The sequence below is a fragment of the Lepisosteus oculatus genome, chromosome 5 (genome assembly GCF_040954835.1).
Source record: "Lepisosteus oculatus isolate fLepOcu1 chromosome 5, fLepOcu1.hap2, whole genome shotgun sequence".
NCBI lineage: Eukaryota > Metazoa > Chordata > Actinopteri > Semionotiformes > Lepisosteidae > Lepisosteus > Lepisosteus oculatus.
The window spans coordinates 37,927,221-37,945,613 of NC_090700.1; the positions used below are offsets into that span (position 1 = coordinate 37,927,221).

An 18,393-nucleotide genomic window follows, 5' to 3' on the forward strand; every position below is an offset into this window, starting at 1 on the left:
TCATTAGGAATGCTGGTTGAACCTGATGCTAGAATAGTTTACAAGGTTAGCCCACTGCAACACAGGTTCACCCAGAAGTGGTGGCACAGTTGCCTGAGATGCACCAGGGCACAGTTGCCTGAGATGTACCAGGGCTAGGTGAGCTTGCCACACAACAGGGACTCTTGTACTACCTGCCAATCTATTTCTGCCAGCACTGGGCGCAGTACTGGACTCCTGGTTTGTGGTGAACAATGGGTCCGAGCTGTGTTCTACTCAGGCCCGCTGTCAGGTGGGGGATCTAGCAGCAGGGTTTAGATCAGTCATCACCTTCAGCCTGTGACTGTACCTGACGTGAGTTTCCTAGGCACTCAGTTTACACAGAATTATCCTCTGTCCACAACAAAGAAACTCAATTTGGGTTATGTTTTATGAGGGAAAAAGCACACAAAGCCATGCTTTTGTTTTCTCTGTCTGAGATGATACAATGGCCTCTATTGTGGAAACAAGTAAATGTATCCCGAGTAGACTGAATGGTACACAAAAATGAGTCATCTGTTCACAGAACAGGAATTACAGCTTGAAAGTTAAATATGGACCTTGTGACCTGATCGGGAGCCAAGGCCAACTGTATTGTGCCAGCGCAACCCTGCCAGTGCAATCCTGCACTTCAGCTTTTGCTTCATCACCTGTGGCTGGTGACGTTACACTCTTTGCTGTGGAATTCACAGGCCTGATAGCAGTTTGGGCAGAAGCGCATCATGCCAGATAAGGCCACTTACATTACGTCTTCCACAAGATATCAGAGAACTCAGTGTTCAAACACGTCTGCAACAGTGTCACGTTTAAAGACAGAATGTTGATCTTCAAAATCTACATGTATCTAAACTACTTTACAGGTTTGTTAACATGTTGATTCCTGGCCTAAAGCTTCTGAAACTTCTGAATCTGAGTTTTGGACAATTTTTTTTTATTTTAAATTCCCACATGAGCCTTGAGCAGAGACAGAAGTAAGAGAACAGGGTCACTTGCAGTTTCATTACATTATTGATTTGCTTTGAAGAACTATGCTCTGTTACTAATGATTGATTCTCGAACAAGAGAATCAATGGTCAGTCCCTCAGGGAAGGTTATTTCATAAGAATTCCCAGCTTAGACCTAAAACCAGTAAGTAACTGACAAAGGCACTCTTAATTATGAGGGTCTGAAAGCAGAACTGCAGGTTCATAAATCCCCCACAAGCTCTGTCAGGTTAGTCTTTGAGATAGAGCTGGTTTTACACACTATTGGATCTGAGGTGCAAGTTTTCTCTGCATTTCTGGAGGTGTACTGGACAGAGGTTGAAGACCCCACCTCTCTCTCACATCAGAGTCTGCAGTGTGAAAACAGCATTTACAAAATTCGAAATGAAAGAATCCCATTTATTCCCTGGCCTTTTATTGTTGCTGGCCCACCTCTTTCCTTGCATGTATACTCTTGAGCTAAAACCTTTCATTGCAAGCCAAGGGTTGAATCACACGTTATTTCTACATTTTATTTTTGCTTAAATCAGTGCATTGATATGGTGAATCTTCCAGGGTTTCTTACAGTACATTCACAAGCTGTGGAATAGCAAGACAATATAATATATGGTCTAGTTACACAAATCCCCAATTTCACCATGAAACACATTGAGGAATGCAAAAGATGCTGATTGAATACTACACTTGCAATACAAGTTTTTTTTTTCTATACACCTTTTTACCAAGATGTGGACAGTTAGACCGAAGAGACATTTCAAGGAAAACAAGAGAGGGGGTTGTATGTTACATACAGACCATTCCTCTGCAATAAGATAGCACAAAGGGATGCTACACTTCATAAATATCATCCATTTATACAGTACAATTCTGAATAACTATGCACACGCATCTGTGAAAATTATATTTGAATAAACTTAGCTTTTGAAGCAGGAGATTATAGGTACCTGAGCTGCGACCGAGAAACAGGACTTGAAGAGGTCTGGCAGTGAAAAAGCCAGGGCACTTTGTTGGATGAACTTGCCTGCACATCCTTTGTCTCATTGACTGTTGTATTTGGAGCCAGTAACTGGACCCCTTGGACAGGAACAACACCCCCAGCAGTCAATTGATCATCTGTACTCAGTCCAGCCTTCACGCCCACCTCTTCCTCCTAGCAGCTTTAAGAGTTCCAATTCCTCCAGTCTGTGTAGGAGCCCCTCTGCTCTCCAATGTTTCGGATCCCAGGAAAAGCTGGGAGACCCAGTGGAAGCACTGGGATGTCCTGCCCCTGCATTCCCATCTGCTCTGGGCTTGAAAAGGACTCCAGGCATTGATCGGATGGAAATGTTTTGTCAAAATCCCACTTGATGTCCTATCTAGTTCACGGGGTGTCCATGGTCTCTCTGAATCTCCCTGTCATTGTTGCCCTCACACCCTGTCTGATGCCTGTAATTTGACCCAGATGCCCAGATGCAAGCTTGGTGGCTTACAAGAGTGACCCCTGACGGACTAAAAAGGCTTCAGACCAGGACCGTGATCAAGTTGCTTGATTCAAATCCAGAAAGCCCCTCTTCCCTGGCGTCACTCTCAGCCGCAGAGAAGCACTGGGGTTGAATCTCTTCCACCCTCTGTACCATCCCATAATGCACCCGTGTGCACTCAGCAGGAGATGAGGAGGGGGTTGGTCGTGCCACGCGGGTTCCTGCTCCCAGGCTGCCCTCCGCTGCATTCGCACAGCAGCTCGCAGGCCAGCAGCTGCTGGCACAGAGTATCCAGGACCTGGAGAGAGTGAGAGGGGCCTGTGGGGAGACAGGTGAGAGAGCGGTTGCACATTTTCAGGCACGGCAGTTCACATTGCAATGGTTGATGCGCTATGCTGCATGATTTTACTGCATGTTTTTTGGCTGATGCTTTTATCCACAGTGACTTGCATTTGCACCCGTTTACACAGCTGGGAAATTATCCTGGAGAAATTCAAGTAAAGAAACTTGCTCAAGGGTACAACAGCAGTGTCTCAGCTGGGATTCAAATCTACAACCTTGCAGTTACAAGTCCAGAACCTTATCCACTCCTCCACATGGCTTCCAAAAGTTACTGTTGTACCATACCTGTATGCGCATAAATGATTTCACACCCATTAAGCACTCTTTATGCTTCTGAGAAAAGGTGCAGCAATTGTTTGCAAGTGGAAGACTTTACTTCATTACAATAACCAATATTATTTTCAGTGTGACAGAGTATTGAGTCCACTGAAACTGCTTGGCCCATTGCTGTGATAATGTTGAGTCTTATGCAGTGACAATTTTGAGTCTAAATGTCTTTAATAAAGAGGTCATAAGAAAGAAAACATAATAAGAGCTGTTTAGAAAACTAAGTATATAAGCGGGCTGTGATATCACAGACTAAAGAAGGAATGCATAAAATTAGTTTAAAGCTTCTCACAGTATCTGGTATCAGGATTTATTAGGTTCAATTTTGATAAAGGCAAGAGAGAGGATTACCATGACCGGCTTTGCTACAAACTTCTAAAGTGTCCATCAGGATCTTCCCCAGGGCTCGGCGAGATATATTCTGTAAAACAGAGGGTGGGTTTCGTCTGAGGCTGTGCTACAGTCAAAACATCGTAGTTCTCAGAAATGCAGTTCCACCACTTACAGGTAGGTGGTACTGTTAACCATGGTAACAGCTGAAGCAGGTGGGCTGAAAGAGGTGATCGTTCTAGTTCAAGAGAGGGACAGATGGTGCTGCCTCTGCTTTTCTAAACACTGACTAACCACCTGACAGAGTGCAAGACTGGAGGAGCAGCAGAACGTCAGTGGTATTTTCCTGAGTTTGATCATCTTTCCATCAAAGAAGCTCTGTGGAAAGGGAAGCGTTTTCCAGGGCAGTAGTCCTGGCGCTCTGCTTGTGCATTACCTTACTGCGCAGCTGGAGCAGCAGAGTCAGCACGTCGGCCAGCTTCTCCTCCAGCAGGGACAGGCGGACGCGCTCGGTCTCCACCATCTGCAGCTCCAGCCTCAGCATCTCTGCTTCCTCCTGCTTCAGCTGGAGGTCCTTCCCCACCGAGCACAGCAGCTGAGGGAGAGAAGCCCGTGAAAACTCAGCTCGGTAACTCTCCTTGATTCCCATTTCCTTAGCTCTCATCTCTAGTCAACATTAAGCACGTGGCTTATGTAACGAATACGCCCCTGCGTATAAAGAGATCTCAGCCGCCCGGGGTGGGGGAGTTCTCCTTTAGCTCAGCCCCTGTTGCGTGACTCCAGAGACCTGGGTTCATGCCCAGGCAGTGAGGGACGAACTGGCAGGGCAGGAGTGGCAAGGCCGGAAACCCCAAGAACCGTTACACTTACAGCCTGTGAAGAGACGTGACTCATCAGTCCAGGCAGTAGGACAATAAGACAGAGTGTTTCCTGTTCTAGTCTTACGAGATCCCTGAGTCTTCTGGTTGGTGCTCCAGATGAGAATTTCACTCTTGAACTAATGTCTTAATTTTGTCCACCACACTCTTTGATATTTTTTTTTCCCTGCTGAAATCATTTAAGATGACCTGGTTAACCTCACACACACAGCTGTGTTACAAGTCATCAGGAGCAACCCTAGGAAAAACTGGCCCAGCGAAGTAACTGAGGCCTGAGACAACAGGACATATGCCTGCCTTCTGGGGAACTGAGTTTCACGCCCCCGATCCAGGTACCTTCTCCAGCTCGCTCTCTCTCTCCGTGCCCCTCTCCTTCTCTTCAGAGCGGGCGTGGCTTTTCCGGCTCCTCCCTCTGAGCTCTGCCGTCATGGAGATGCCGTCTGGGGGGTTACCGTGGTTACAGGTCTGGCTGATGAGCAGCTGGCGTGCAGCAGCGTTCTGACAGCTGTCAGGAAAGAGAAGGAGGCTGCAGGTCAGTAAACTTCATCAGAGGAGAATGAGAAAAGGCAGGTGTTCCCATTTAACTCACGTACCTACAAAAGAACAGTGTACATGGCTCACTGCAGCAGCACAATGCATCTGTGGGTTTCTAAATTTGGACAGTTCTGGGTGCCTCACGTACACTTTGTATGTTGCGTGGTTTGTACACTCAAGGTTAGCCAAATCCACTGGCATCTTCTAAAAGTTCATTGGTATGTGCCGTAGAAAGTGAAGTGATATCAGGGTGAAGCTCTGGTACCGCACAGAGAGATCTGGTAAAGAATAGCAGTCAGGGGCAGGCATGACAAAGCTAAGCCAAAGCAAGGTGGCAAGTAAGGCAAGGCATAACAAATCCATCATGATCTACTTTCATAGACACAGATGCCGATCAGCGGCCAAGCTTTGTCTGTCTGCACAGCTCGGCTCTGGAGCAGAGGTGCTTATGTGACAGCAGTTGCAGCAGAAAGACAGGGAGTGGACTGGACTGGACTGGACTGGACTGGCTGCTGTGGGCCACAGACGTTCAGCCTCTTCGAATACTTCTAAAGATCGGAATCGCAGGGAGCTGTGAAAAACGTCCTATTTGTCCTTATAAGGAGTAGACTGAAATTACATTGAAGAGAGTTCTTTATTCTGTATCCTCGTGCTGCACTTGTGAAACGAGTGGGATACAGATGTTAGGGGACAGGGAATTGAACCAGACCTGAAAGGCCCAAATAGTGGGTTCTGTCCCTAAATATGAACGCAAACCAGCAACCAAACCAGAAACAAGGAGGTGTTTTTTTCCTTAGTCACGATTCTCTTCACTTAAGTCTAGTCTTTGTAAAGCAACAAGACCCATTTTCCCTGTTGCAGAGACACTAAATGTGTTCTCTCCTTCTTCGGCACCACTTGTTATTAAGTTATTAAATACAAATGGGGGCAACAGTGGTGTGGAGGTTAGCTCTGCCTCTCAGCTGCTTTATCATGGGTTCTGGACAAGGGAACGGTCTGTTTGGAGTCTGCATGTTCTGTTATGGGCCATGTGGGTTTTCACTGGGTGTTCTGGTCTCCTATTGCAGTTTAAAGATTGTATGGAGGTGTGAGTGAATGTGTGTCTGCCCTGTTATGGACTGATGTCCTGTCCAGGGGAGAGTCACATGCTCTGTGTTCACTTATCACCATGGAACCCAGGACAAGTTCTGGCCTGACAACCTCTTGGATTTTGAAATTACCTACTTACAGCTCTTCAAGCATAAAACGCATGAGTCCAGTGAACTCATATTTGCCAGCAAAAACCGGACTGCAGTCTATGAGTGGGCGATGCTCTGTGAGCAAAGTGGTACAGTGAGTCAGAAGACATCTAAAAATGGGAGGCACGTCCTTATCTAAGGCTGTAAGGCTCAGGAACAAACTGCCAGGCCGAGTTATTGGATGAGATCCGATGTCAGCAGTAATAAATGAGCAGGTGGGCTCCCTGCTGTTCTGCAGCTCACCCCTTGGCACAGCAGTGGAGGCGGCTGATCAGCCTCTTGACTTCCACAAGGCAGCACTGCCCTTCCTCTCTGCCCCGCTCCTCCTCCTCGTCCGAAGCAGCGCGCCCCTCCACGGCTCTCTGCAGCCACTCTTCCGCCGGGGGCGAGAGGCAGACTGCCGTCACGGCCTCGTCGGCCGCCCACTGTCCGCTGTGGGAGTGGGCTTCGTCTCCTCGGGCGCAGGAGTCGTCTCGGCCTGTGGGGGAGTGGCGCTGCGAGGGGCCCTGGGGGTCGGAGGTCATTGGGGCAGCGGCCCCCTGACTCACAGTGTCCGTCTTGCACGTGCACCGAGTCCGAGTCCTGCGGAAGACAAGTCAACACGCCCTGAAGGGGGAGCACCTGGGCTGGTCTCGTCTCTGCCCTGTGAGACCTTGCAGGATCTTTATCTTCTCTTTCATTTACTCATTTTCATCACATTTTTCTGTCCCTCAGGTGTGACGACAAAGGCAAATATTGCAGCTATTTATTAAAAGGACAGAAAAGACACAAGGAAAGAAATGCAATCTTGGACGACCGAAGGAGAAAAACCAGAGAAGGCTGCAGGTTCTAGAAATGAGATTTCAGATCAGTTTTAGAAACAAAAATCTGAGGATAGAAACTTCTGAGGCAAACATCGCAACAGCCTGGGGTGACAAAGCTGACAAAAAACGCTCCCGTTTAATTAATCTTGCGTTTTCATTTTGGGTCAGGCACCAAGAAGAGGCCTGAACCATGACACCTACAGTGTAAAATTAGGTATTGTATGTCATTTGTTTAAAATAAGTATTTTGTGGCCTCTAAACCATTCCTCAGACAGCAACAGCTGCTTTCCTGTTTGTCATCAGTCAAACTGATGAGGATAAACTCATTGCTCTTGGGAATAGACCTCTCTTTTTTTTCCTCAAACAAAGCAAATATGCAAAAGGTGTTTACACAAAGTTCTTGGCATTGTGGGTGATCTAGGGAATGAATGCAGTAGTAGGGCTGAAAAGATTGAAGTCATCTCCTGTTGGCAGTGTCGCTGTTTGCCTTCAGCTGTGGGGGGTGATTCTTCTCCTCTGCCCCAACACCTGGAATAATGTGACCTTGCTCTTCGTTGACAAACCCCACTGGGCTCTTTCTCACTGGGGAGGAGGTTGGGGAAAGTGGGGGCGCTGAGGCTGTGAGTGGGGGCACACTGTCCCCACAGGGTCCTGTTTGCTCAGAGCAGGCGAGAATGGAGATTAGCTGGGCCCTGCTGGGAGGGAGTTACTGGGAGAGAGCTTTCCCGTCATGCTAAGGGGTCATCAGCCCGGTAAGCACCAGCTGCTCTCACTGCTGCAGTCCCCAGCCTTCTAGCCTGCAGCTCTGATTGTCACATTCCAAAAACACACTGGAATATTAGAAGAGCAACCAGTATATTCATGGGCATTAACGAACATCTTGGACTTAGGTTTAAAGAACTGCCGCTGAAAACTCTTTAGTTTTGGAATAAAAAGGCTACAAGAGGACTTGATCCACTGAGAACACGAAGCATTTCCTTACATGCAGGGTTAAGGGAGTCGGGATTCCTTTTGAGAAGCAAATGGCAGCAAAACCAGCTAGATGGGCTGAATGTCTTCCTCTCCTTTGTAACCATTCTTATGTCTCTCCGCTTGCAAAGGCGACCAACACACAAGGACAGCAAACAGCAGTCAGTGACGCTAGCCAGACGCACTCCTGTGCCTGCAGCGACACGCTTCCCTGAGGCGAAGCGCTGTTCCTCCCTGGGCAAGACCATCGAATTCAGTGGAGAGTGAGGTCAACGGGTCCTCTGGGGAACAGGAAGGAGGCAGGCACATGTCTTTCACTCACAGTGCTCCAGCCCGAGCTGTTTGCTAAACATATCAGTGATTCTTCATTGTCAGGTCCTGCGGGTGTTGTGCTCAGATCGAAACAGCAAAAACAATATAATCATTGTATCCTTCTCTTTTTTTCCTCATCAAACACACACATTTACAAAATAACTTATATTTATATTTATGTCTTTGCACCATGATTAAGAAAAAACTAGTAGGTTGAAAATGTTTACTTCACATCATAAACGTATTGAACATCCTGCTTGCAAGGCATGTATACTCTGTACTCTGGATTTGAGATATTTTAACATGATTTTATATAGGGTCTTTAAAAACCATCTCAAAGTGCTTATTTCTTCAACAAGTAAAGACTTCTTCATCCTCTAAGGAAGGAAATAAAAGCGTAATAATAAATAATATGAAAGGCTAAACAGGAGACTGGAGGAAATGTGAAATGGTAATTATAAGGTCAGAATTTAAAAGACAAATCTGAACTGGCAGCTCAATCAAGGAAAGAATTTTAAAAAGCCCTTATTCCCTAAGTCTATTTCTTTGGTTTACAGATTTTAAAAAAGCATCTACAGATAACTCCATGGAGACATCATGAGACGGAAAATTCGATCTGGCCATCCTGAAATGCGATGATAATGCCTTTCACTGCCCAGCGCTGCTTTAATTGGAGAAGCCTGAGGTGGAGGAGGTAGCACTGCATGAGCCTGTTAGCAGCAACTAATGAGCTCCACCTGCCTCTCTCTGCTCACTGCAGCGCGTCAGCCGGCTCACCAGGGTGGGCTTCAGGGGGGCTAACAAGCAAAAGGAGGGAGAGGGAAGCCGGAGGATAGCTGAGCTACTCCTGGCTTCCCCCTCCACCTCCCACACCGGAGCTGGGCTGGAGAAGTTGGCCCTTCCTCCTCACGCGGTTCGGCTGACTAACTCGAAACTGGGAATGCACACACCCTGCAAAAGCTTGTCCCTTGCTCAAAATAAGGAGGGCAGAGCACATAAGAAGAGCAGTTACAAAGGACAGGAAGTTGTCTGGCCCATCGGTCTCGTTTGGTATGTGGCTAATTGATCCAAGGATCTTTTGAAAGAAGCCAAGGTAACTTGTTCCATTCTCCCACAACTCTTGGGGTAGCCTCCTGTTGTTTAAATGCACTTTCCTCTTAGTTTGCATGTGTGCCCTCTGGTTTGTGGTTTACTGAACCCTGTAAAAGTCTTATGGGTGCAGCGTGCTTTGATCTCCAGGGTCAGGGTTTAGTGAAAAAAGAAGGGGCTCACTGCAATTTCACTCACTTTCTGGAATTGATGCTTCTCTGCCGTATTTTGGCCTGGACAGTCAGGAAGGCTACACATTATCTGCTGATTTACAGATCAGGAGCAAGTACTGGCCTGTCTGCTCTAAAAGACGAGGGAATACTGGGGTCGGCACCCCTGATCCTTAGGTATACAACTCAATGGGCACATTTCCCTTTCAACAACATGACTCAGAAATGTTAAACACCGATCAGCTGACCAGTAGGTGTGGAGCAGATTAATTAACAGAAGACATATGAAAAGACAAAGACTACATTATCAGAATCACTACATATACTGCATACTGTACACACTGTTTTCTTCTCCTGTCATTTGTTCAGCAAGTATGGGACTAACCCTCCTCTCCTAGGGAGATATTCTGACTTAGAAATGTTCATCCATGAGCCCACAGATAGTATCTTTGCACAATTGGCTCCTCAGTCACGCACATACAGCAAATGCATGATTGGAAATTGCAGTTCGTCTTGTACCAGGATTGCTATTGTAGAGGTACAGCAGGAGGGCACAGCTAACCAGCTTCATGGCAAGATACCTATTCCCTATTAGTGTGTGAACAATCCACCACAGGGTGAATTTTTTTCAGCAACTTTATTATTGGCTTGCTGTAGTGGAGAGACAGGGTCTTAGGCTTGTGGGTTCAGTGGGAGTCTTGGTGGGGAGGCTGGTCACTGTGCTGCTAGAATAATGCCTATATCTAGAGCACTGAAATTGTGAGACTTTGTAATTGTGTTCAGGTTTTGCTGCTAAGCTGTTCTCACAAGTGTTCAGCAGGCCTGTTCCCAGCGTTGAAATTGGAGTACTGTTTGCTGTTTCTCCCTCTGCCATCTATGCTGTTTTTCTCATTAAATTACATAGTGAACCCGTGAAGCACTAGGGATATTTCAAGTACCTGACAGCCACAGCTTTAGCAGGATGAAAACCTTGAGTAGAGCCTTGGTAATTTGCAGTTCACCTAGTCTAACTGCTCCAGGGGTCTGTTCACTGCAGTGCTGTGATTCACTTTGCCTGCAGCTGTGGACTGAATTAGTTTTCGCATGTGAATACAGAGACAGGGTTTATTGAAACCTGAAAAGACAGGAGGACAAGGTTCAGATCCTCCCCCCACCAGGCTGCATGACACCCCCTGCTGGGCACTCCTGTATTAAACCCACACTGTCCCCCTCGACCTCTATTCCTGCCTCCAGGCTTTTGTCAGCTCAGAAGAGTGTCAATTTGTCGGCTCTGTGGGCAGCAAAAGAGCTTTGCTCCCTGCAGCCTAGTCTTTCCCCACCTGCAAAATGTGCATTTGACCAGCCAGCCTCCTCTTTTCTTTGTCTTCACAAGACCTCCCCCTTCAATGGCAAGTGCACTGTCCCTCACTTCTCTGCCTTTGTCATTCTTGCCAATCCAAAACCTTCAAACCCCCCTACGTCTTTGCAGGTCCCTCGAGAGTTGCTGGGTCAGTACAGGAGCTCTTCTGTGTCCCTGTACAGTCACATCAAATCCCATTGCTTAGCCTCCTCCAGCACCGATTAAATTAGTAAACTGAATAACAAGCAGAGAGAGTCATGCAGACCCTTCACATTTAAACATAGGAATTGGTCCCCTGAATCTGAAGCAAGAAAATCCATTCATGCACTGGGTAACATACATATTATTTGTCAGCCTGCTATTTGTCCACATCTATGTACGACTGTGCTTTCTATTCAAGAACAACAAAGATCCTTGCTCATTAATAAAGCGCTGAACTACGACCAATCTTCTCATGTTCCTGATTAATAGTCATCAAACAGTTTGCAGAGATAACTAAGGAAATGCCCGGATTAGTACAGCCTGGCCGTGGGTAGGAAACAGAGGACAGACGGGGGGTGAAGCAAGTGTCTGTGTCCCAGGCCCTCTCCCGCTTGTTCCAATGAGATTAGGAAACCCTGAGGTCCTGTATTCACTGGCTTCAGGATGCAGGCTGGAAAAATAAGCCTGGCCCTGTAGATGGTAATCTCCTTAATAATAACAAGCCAGAAACATATAATTAAGTCGTCCCAAAGATTCCCTTATCTGTTGATGGCAAATTGTCCACTCCATCCCCTCCCCAGCTGCTCTCCTCCGCAGCCGGCTAGCCTGTCTTGTGTCTCAGAGCAATCCCAGGCCTCCTCTTTGTCTCCAAACCTCACACCAGCTCAGACAATAGTTGAGAAATACAGTAAATGAGGACATTTTGCCATCTAATTAAGTTATCTAAATCAAACTGAACAATCCGTGTGCCTGCTCTACATTATTACTGGTAGAGAAAAACCTTGCCCAGGACACATACTGTAACAGAGAGGCACTGCAGCACTGTTTCTGAGCTATGCCTGTGCTCAGCTATTTTATACTGCACTAGCAAATAATGGTCAGTGGGACACTAGCGCAGGACTTTCCATGGTGAACAGAGGTAATGTGATTAAGTGTTTTTTTACCACAATTGCAATTACAATAGTCTTTTCAGCATTTTTTCTGGGTCTTAGTTAGGGCCAGGCTTAATATGTTTAAATGCTGAAGAAACCCCCAGACTAAAACACACTGGTAACAATAAGGACCATTCTGAAAAAGTCTCAAAAAAGCAAGAGACCATACAGGAAGATATTTTGTTTCTTAATGAGCCACCAAAAATCACAAATCACTGCAGGAAAGTGTTTAGAGGGACCAATGTCTTGGACGAGTCTTGGAGTCAAAAAAAGAATTCTACCAGCACTTCATAGCTCTTTTTAGCTCTTTTATCAAAATTATTTGAACTCTTTTCTTTCCTTAGGATCACCTACTCAAGTCAAAAAGACAAAAGAACGCCTTCAAGATGAGAACCTCAGCTCTAAAATCATTTAAGCACAGCTTTCTGCCCAGCAGACCCTGAGGAAGGCCTATGTCATCACTGAAGACTCTTCTCTTCTTCATCAGAATCACGCATAGAGGCAAATTGAGCTTTGTTCCAGAGGCCATCAGACTTGCAAACAATGAGTGTAAAGACGTTTTATCAATATGATCTCTGCCCCCTCTGTATATATACAAGTATGTTAATTCTTTCTTAAATACCTAACAAACTGATTATTATTTTAATTTGTATTATAGTACAGAGATCTTACAATGCATGTGCATTCTGTTAATGTCATAATCATTTTATGGACCTTTTGCAGTTTTTACTTTTTTTTCTTAGCAATGTTGCGACACCATGTTTCTTCCAATTGTATTTGGGATGTGTTGTGTTTCACGCTGCTTGCTGCCTAAGTTGCACCCCTTGGGGATGAACTGACCTGGGAGCGTCTGACTCACCTGTGTGACTGGATCTCTGCCTCCAGCTCCTGAACCCGGCCCTCTAAAGCAGGGACCAGGCTCGCTCGGCCCTGCATCTCTCGCACCTTGGCCAGCCCGGTGACCAGGGCGGAGCGGGCGTCCTCCGCCTTCCTCTTAATGTCGCCGTTCTCGTGCTGCAGCCAGGAAACCAGCTCCCCCAGCCGGCGCGCCTCCCCTGCGGCCGCCCCCAGCTCCTCCTCCAGCCTCTGATTGAAGCGCACGGCCTCCTCCAGCTGCCCGTCCCGGGACGCCCGCACGAGCTCCAGCTCCCGGAGCAGCGCTCGGGTCCCCCGCGCGTTCCGGTCCGCTCGGGGATCCCTGTCCGCGGGCGCCTTCTTCCTGCCCGTGTCTCGGGGAGACCCCTCCCCCTGCCTGCGGGCGGCCACCTCCAGTGCCAGACAGCGGGCGTCGCTGCCCTGCAGGGCTGCGCGCAGGTCCTCCACCAGCTCCCGCAGGCTGGCATTCTCCATCTCCAGCTGGCTCCACGCCGCCCCCTGTGGACCGGAGTCTGCAAGGAAGGGGACGGAACAGGAAAGTCTGTCACAATGGTGCACAACTGCTGTGCTCAGGCACTCTCCTGCAAGTTTCAGATGTTGAGCTGCTGGTTGGTACTAAACGTAATTAATCAATTTAAGAATCCAACTAGAAAAATTAGAATTAGAACCTTTTCCTCCCAATTTAGTGCTGCACTGACCTTGGGAGATACACAGTAGCCATTCTGTTCCAGTCACTCCTCTACACCACATACCTGGTGTGAGCAGTTGCTTCGACATTCCAAGTGGACGGATGGGAGGCCAGATTAGACAAATACAAGGTGGAATTCAGCCAGGACACTATGTCTAAGAACCTCCTCCTGAACAAGGCCGAGAGATCATCGAGGACTGAGTTGTCAGGCACCTCCTACAACAGGGTCCACAATCACCTGATAGAAGCATTGCTTTGGAAATTTTTTAACCAATGTGAACAGTGTCACCTGCTGTTCCACCAGAACTACTTGCCATGGCAACCTTGTTTTCTTTAGCCTCCCATCCCAGTTCTGACATGGCCCAACATTGCTTAACCTGTAGGATCTGATGAGATCAGGCTGTAAGGTGGTAATGCTGTCACCTCCTTAAATCAGATACTGTATTTAAGGGTATAAATACAGTAATAAAAAAGTAAATTATTTTTGGACTAGGTGTTCTTCACTGCTGGTTTAATTGGGGATGTGGGGTTTATACTGTGTCTCAGTAGTGCATGTCTCTGAACTCCTACTTTGTCTCATCTGTGTATCCATCCCGGCAGGGCAGAGCTGTCAGTCTGGACTTGGGACTTAAAGGAATAGGTCTGGCCTCAGTGTTTCCAGGGGCTTGACTGGGCAGTGTCAGGTGAGTTTTCCCCTCTACTGTCCCACAAGACCAAGATTAGCTGAAGATCACCCTGGTGTTTACATGCAGAGTTCTGGACATTTTGCAAATCTTAAAATATGATTTGTACTGTTAAGCACCTAATCTGTAACTCAGATTTAAGTCCAGCCCTTATAGCCTGGACTTCCACAGCCTTGATCAAGACCAAGAAACAAGAGGACACCCACTTATTTTCAACCCTTTTGTTATGTGGGATTACAGCATTTAAAACTTCACGCTGGGTTGTTTTTTTTGGATGTTTGCAGATACTGTAGATCATTAGTGATTTATCTCAAGAACCATACGAGACACTTGTGACACCAATAAGCAGTATGCCCATAGTGTAAGCTTGCTTAAGTTTCATTGTAAACGTTTCTCAATCTGCACGGCTGTCTTAATTTCTTAAGGGTGACAAAACATTACCTATAATGACAGATCAGGTGACTAGAAGCAAACTTTGTGATGAATAAAGTCCATTGTGCCCTGATCATTGCTACCCCTTATTTTTGTAATATAATCAATTTTTATAAAGCAGACAAAAGTCATCTTGTATTTCAAATGCATAATGATATAGCCTAAAGGGAAAGTCTCACTATATGAAAATGTGGAGAGCAAGCATGTCATGCATTTCCATTTCATATTCTGACTTGCTCGCTCTATTTTTTTTTCAAAAAGCAAGGTCATCTCTTATCAGGTTTCTGCAGTATGGGAATCACAAGTCAGACCGAATCCAGGACGGATTGAGGCCCTGCAGCACTGACCTGACAATCTGGGGTATGTGTTTTTTTCCTTGTTGTTCTTGTTGAACTGAACAAATGGGGCACAAGCTGTCCATGAGTCACAGTTTCAGCTTTTACGACATTTTAAAAATGCATACAGTACACACATCCTAAATCTGTCATGCAAATCAAGCAAACCTCAAGCCCCAGAGGAGCAAAAGTGCTGGATATTAAGTTACACCAAGGACTTCCTTTGCACATCCTGATCTGGACAAGATTAGGACACTTAGGACACTGGGCAGTAGTTCAAAGGGGGTGAAATTAGGGTAAATAAAATGAGCTGGGACAGCCTTGAAACAAAGGAATTTCAACCAATTGCTAGATGCAGTATACTTATCTGGGGGTTGTCAGCCTGCCAGTATTATCTTTACCTCTTGAAGATGACTTGATAAGAAAACAGATTGTAAAAGTGACAAAGGCAACAAGTTCAAACTGATTGATTTTGTTTCTAATGACAGACACTGTTATAAAACCAGGCAAGGAGACTGTGTGAGAGCATGTGTCTATAAATTGATCAATCAATTGCATTAATCTTTTGGCCAGTTACTCTGGATTAGAACTCTTTCATGCGTGCCTAACGCCAAACCTCTTGCAGCTCAGGAGGCTCCTTTTGAGATTGAAATAGAAATTGTTTATACTAAACGGAGGAGGATCACCACTTTTTTTAAAGCAGGATTTCATTTGCAAAAATGTTTTCAGTAATACATTAGTCTTTTAAACTGTTCTTAAACTGGTAAGAGTGAGCAGATGCATGTTTAGTACTTCTTAACTAATTCTTAACTGAACATGCAGTTAAGAATTTAAAAGATTAGAATATTAGAGTGTTCACTACAAAGGCTACACTGAAAATATCCACCATAAAAAAACAGAAACACTTCTGAAACTGAGACTGGGAAAACAAAGGTCAGGCACAGGTATTGAATAATTTTGCAGTACTTCCATTTCTAATGAGTAGTTTATGATTATGACAATTAATGTATTTTGAGCTTCATACTAGTAGTGTCCATATACACTGCCCCTGATCTATGCAGTCCATATACCATATACAGTCCCCAGTGAATTTATTAAATGTTATTACTTAATTATATACTAATCAGACAATGGGAATTTAGCCTTGTTTGATAGTTTAATTATTTTTTCTAGTCAAATTTTACTTCGACTAATAATAAAGACATTACTGATTATATGATCGTGTCTACCTTACCAGTGCAGAAAACGAATTAAATGCGGGACTTGAACAAATGTAATGTTTTAGCGTTGGGGGTTACATAAAAGTTAATTTTCAGAAAACAAAAGTGTTTTGTTATTTGTTATGAGTAACAACATGTAAAGAATGACGCGAGAAGCCAAGGAGCAAATAACAGCTCGTGCCTTGCATGGAGAGGTCTACCTGTCTCATCCTCTGACTCCTCGGAGCAGCGGTGCAGATTGTCGAGCTTCAGGATTGACCCCGATCTGTGGATCTGTTTCTTCCCGGAAGGGACATCTTTGGAGAGGTCGAAACTGACGCACTTTCTCCTTCGAACCCGTGGCCAACGGAGCCTGATCTCGCGCTCTATGTGTTCAGTTTCCTCGGCCACGGGAAGGCGGGCGTCAGCTTTACTGCCCCCGGAGCGGAGGCAGAAGTACCCGCAGAGACGAGAGTGGAACTCCTTGAAGCCCAGCTCCGGGGGCAGCCTTGAGCAGATCCCCAGTGTCTCTTCCCCAGCTGCCTTCTCCTCCTCTCCCTGCTCGGCCTCGAGGATTCCCAGTACCGCACACAGCAGCCTAAAATCCTCCGCGGACACGAGGTCGTCCCCGCTGTAGTAAGCCAGATGGTGGAATATTTCCTGCAGGTACTGGTCGATGCCCGTCGCCAGAACCACAATCTCGTTTTCGACGCCCGGGTCCGGATCGTAATGGTGAGTTAGAGCGCTACGGAGCCACTCGCTCTTGCGGGATGGGCGAAAAGTTGAGAGTGTCCGAGGAGAACTAGGCGGATCTGTTACTGTGGGATTCTGAGAATGTCGCATCTTTTACTGAAGAAACAGTACTTAAAGAGAATTATCTAGATAATCCTGAAACATGTATTGTTTTTTTTAAGCAGGAAGCTTAAACTTCTCACAAAGTTCTTGTAATTTAAATTTGTTTAAGCGTTTAAAGAAAATGTCAAAGCTCCAGTTTTAGAAAAAAGGCAATTAATATTCGTTCTTGACTGCGATAACAAGCTCGCCTATAAAATGACAAAGCAGTGACTTTGGCGTTCACACCTCAGCAACGACAGGTAAATCATTTAACTCGCTGGCTAATCACTTTCAGTGGTAGCGGGGTTATAAAAAAAACCGTTTTTAAACCTCTCAAACTCAAAACCTGTGAGGGGTTATAGGAATGTGCGTTTAATACAGTTTTAGAAAAACCGCAGGTATAACCGTCTAAATGATATACCTGCTAACTAAAACAAATAAATGAGATATACGAAGAGAAACCAAATAGGTTTAAAAAAGGAATAGAAAAGAAGATTCCCAATAAAAAGCGTCAAGAGCTGCAAAGCGATATTTAGTCCACAGACGAGCAAGCGCAAATAACAAATATACAAAAAAAGTTATGAGTTGTTCTCTTAATGGATAGCGGTCCTGTAAACCACAGATTTAATGTGATGACGATGGATTACATCAGAGAGATGTCCCGTCCTTGAGGGCTGCTGTGACATCCAGTACGGATCATCTTCGTCACTTTCTTCCTCCTGCGGGCTCCGGGCTCGTGTCCTTCAGCTCTCGCTGTGCTCTGACTTGACTGAGCCGCAGACGGCGGCACGGGAAGTTTTCAATTTACTACTCAACTCCCCCCTCCCTCCTCCCCTCGCTCGCAGACCGGCCAGCACCACCCACCGCGGCCGCCCGGGTGTTGTCAAGAGCTGAGATCAAGCGCAGCAGAAGAGTCGAGTCCTGGAATTCATCGAGCGTATAGACAGCGGGTCCTAGCGCCTCCGGGCTGCTAATGCCAAATTATCATGTGGGTTCTCACGGAGTCTTAATTTATTTAATGAAAAGCAGGGAAAACAGTAGGTCTATTTGTCATATGTTTTAAAATTACGAATATTGCTTTGAAACATGGGGAGGGAGACTCTAACACAACAATCCGTTGAAAATACAATTTTACATTGCTGATCTATACATTAATTTTTTCATCAAGTTAGAAAAAAAGTGTTGAAACAGCTTCACAGCTGATGGGTTGAGAAACGTATGCGTAAAAATAATGCGCAGACGTGTATGGCTTTGAATGGGATCTGGACTTGTGGATGTTGGGGGGAAAAGGCAGAAAAAAGAATACATATTTATAGAAAATGTATAACTCAAGTTAATCAATAACTAAAGCAGCCTGGCAGGTGTGTATGCTTTTCTGCACGGTTTACTGTCTATTGGGAATGTTCTAGTCATCAGTATCG

The 18,393-nt window shown here is 45.8% G+C and overlaps 1 protein-coding gene across 1 annotated transcript; it reads right to left on the bottom strand.

Annotated features, from left to right (window-relative positions):
- Window positions 1-1,499: 1,499 nt before the first annotated feature.
- Window positions 1,500-17,988, bottom strand: LOC102688089 (EF-hand and coiled-coil domain-containing protein 1). The gene is made up of 7 exons (XM_015342622.2): window positions 16,360-17,988; window positions 12,785-13,313; window positions 6,354-6,692; window positions 4,675-4,843; window positions 3,897-4,055; window positions 3,482-3,551; window positions 1,500-2,779 (listed from the first exon to the last, which is right to left on the bottom strand). Exons 1-7 carry the CDS (start codon window positions 16,979-16,981, stop codon window positions 2,640-2,642), a joined length of 2,028 nt encoding a protein of 675 aa, XP_015198108.2. The 5' UTR covers window positions 16,982-17,988; the 3' UTR covers window positions 1,500-2,639.
- Between the last annotated feature and the right edge of the window lie 405 nt (window positions 17,989-18,393).

Coding starts and splice junctions, on each gene's coding strand:
- LOC102688089 (XM_015342622.2), bottom strand. CDS start 16,981: ATGCGACATTCTCAGAATCCCACAGTAACAGATCCGCCTAGTTCTCCT. Junction 4,844..6,353: donor CTCCACTGCTGTGCCAAGGG/GTGAGCTGCAGA, acceptor CTTTCCTGACAG/CTGTCAGAACGCTGCTGCAC. Junction 3,552..3,896: donor TGCTCCAGCTGCGCAGTAAG/GTAATGCACAAG, acceptor TCTGTTTTACAG/AATATATCTCGCCGAGCCCT.